This window comes from Penaeus vannamei, chromosome 26 (assembly GCF_042767895.1).
Source record: "Penaeus vannamei isolate JL-2024 chromosome 26, ASM4276789v1, whole genome shotgun sequence".
NCBI classification, from domain to species: Eukaryota; Metazoa; Arthropoda; class Malacostraca; order Decapoda; family Penaeidae; genus Penaeus; species Penaeus vannamei.
Window position 1 is genome coordinate 1,555,353 of NC_091574.1, and position 2,500 is coordinate 1,557,852.

General features: G+C 34.5%; 1 protein-coding gene across 1 annotated transcript in view; it reads right to left on the reverse strand.

Moving 5' to 3' along the window:
- LOC138866524 (uncharacterized) overlaps positions 1-1,655 on the reverse strand; it is a 19,094-nt gene extending 17,439 nt beyond the window's left edge. The window contains exons 1-2 of the mRNA XM_070139591.1: positions 1,604-1,655; positions 359-455 (exon numbers count right to left, since the gene is read on the reverse strand). Of these exons, the coding sequence (XP_069995692.1) occupies positions 359-455; positions 1,604-1,655 (149 nt within the window). The remainder of the gene's footprint in view (positions 1-358; positions 456-1,603) is intronic.
- Positions 1,656-2,500: the final 845 nt, after the last annotated feature.

A 2,500-nucleotide genomic window follows, 5' to 3' on the forward strand; every position in this document is an offset into this window, starting at 1 on the left:
TTAATAGCTCGAAGGAGAGGCAAAATTAAGACAAAGTTTCCCCGAAAATATTTCCCTGGAAACTTGGAGGTGAGAGAGAAAATTGTCGGACTTTTTTCCAGCACGCCGCTTCGGAGGGGAGGTATTGAAACGTGGCGTGCGGTTACCGTAGACTTCTGTACCGTCTTGATTCCAATGGGGTATGTTTATATTTGGATGGTATATTATTGGCGAGCTCTGATCCTGCTTTTAGAAGGATGAGAAGCAAAGGAGAAAACAGAGAAATGAACATGAACAGAAAAAAATAGAATCATTCCATTGCAATTAAAATAATGATAATAATAAATGAATTACCTATTGTATAAGAGCTGATACTCACCTTTTACAAGAAGCTAAAGCCATGCAGTCTTTCAGTGCGGAGTGACACGTTCCTGCCATGTGTTTCAGCTGGTTCAAGGGTTCATTGTAGTCCGATTCTAAAGGGAATAATTGGGTTAATAAACCAAAAAACCAAAAAACACACAAAAAAAGAACCATTATGAAGAACAAACTAATTAAAAAATTTGAATCACATGTTTTCCTTTCCATGAGACTAAACTCTTTCAAAACAATGATTCTCTCTTTCTTTCTCTTTTTTTTTGCACATTTAATATCAGATTTATTCTTTATTTATAACCGGTTCTGCGACGAGCCAGTGTTATTTAAGAACTCTAATGATTAATACAGTGCCAAAAAATACCTCTAATGAATTAAAAAAAGACCGTATCTTTATTTAGCATTAGATCTAAAGCAAGCGTGGTACTAGAACAGATTGTAGTCGCAGCTACACTGACCTTTCCATAAGGTGCTTGCAAGAAATAAAATAAAAAAAACATCTCATTCCCGAACATACCATCATATAAGGTGCCATAAGCAGAACTGTGTGCTCCCTCCCTCATGCTTTTAATTCTTATCCGATTAAATGAATGAAAGGGAATAGATAACCAATTATTTTTTGGGGGGGGTTTTGGGGTTGTTATTTTTTGTTATCAATATCTTACGAGATTCCTTCGAGCTATGTCAGGTGAGAGAAAGGAGAGAGAGAGAGACGTTTAGTTAAGAAAAGGAAGAAACAAAAAGAAGAATACGAAGAAGAAGAAGAAGAAGAAGAAAAGAAGATGATGAGGATGACGAAGAAGAGGAAGACGAAGAAGAAGGAGAAGGAGGAGAAGGAGAAGGAGAAGGAGAAGGAGAAGGAGAAGGAGAAGGAGAAGGAGAAGAAGAAGAAGAAGAAGAAGAAGAAGAAGAAGAAGAAGAAGAAGAAGAAGAAGAAGAAGAAGAAGAAGAAGAAGAAGAAGAAAAAGAAAAGAAAAAGATGGAGGATTTTTAAAATTATTTTTCCCTATCAAACCGAATATAAAGTCAAGAATAATTCTTTTCCAAAACCTAGAAATATTTTTTGCAATTTTGTTTGCATTTTCTATTCTATAAATAATTTTTAAAAAATCTATCTAGTAACTCTGATCTAAGACAACGCCGTCATGCATAGCTCGCCATTGCAGTTTTAAAAGTTAATTTGAACTTTTTGAATTTTCTTACTGAACTTACTGAACATTTAAAACTTTCTGAACTTGATTAAACTTACTGAACTTTGTGAACTTTCTGAATTTAGTGATCTTATTGACGTTTCCGAACATGTTGAATTTATTAAACTTTCTAAACTTTAAAATCTTTCTCAACTATCTGAACTTGTTGAACTTTCTGAATTTATTGATCTTATTGACGTTTCTGAACATGTTGAATTTATTAAACGTTCTGAACTTTATAATCTTTCTCAATTTTCTGAACTTGTTGAACTTATTGACGTTTCTGAACATGTTGAATTTCTTAAACTTTCTGAACTTGCTGAACTTATTGAACCTATGCTTTGCCCAATTACTCCTCCCCCTAAGTACTTAAATGCTGCTTTAATGTATGTTATAATGTGCTTTATGGTGCATGCGACAAGTACCATTAGACTAATTAGAATATGCATGTCATTATGTCACGCCACGAAGGTAACGGATGTGGAGATATTTAAATAACCTCGTGTTTTATTTACACAGAGGTTGGTGATGGTTATTTAACATAGAAGATATAGAACAAAACAGTTGAATATTCGATAACTTAACAAAACAACATTTTTTTTTCATCAGGTGTTCATATGAAATAAAACCAAAAAAAAAAAAAAAAAAAAAAGGTAAAAAAAAGACAAAATACGTACAGCTTTCGATATCAAATGAAATACAAAAAGTGTACTTGGAAATATTGACATTATTAACATCTTGGTGTTTCCTGAAAAGACAAACAAACAAACGATGTGTTCCATGACGAGATATTTATCAATAACGGCGAAACACTATCTTCTAAGCGGTGCTGGTATAATAAGCAGGTGCCGTTTCAGCAGGTTTGTCATTAGGGTGCCTGGCGGTGCAGGTGCTAGGAGCAGGTGCTGGGAACAGGTGAAACTAGGGGAGGTGCCGAGGAGGAGGTGGGAGGAACA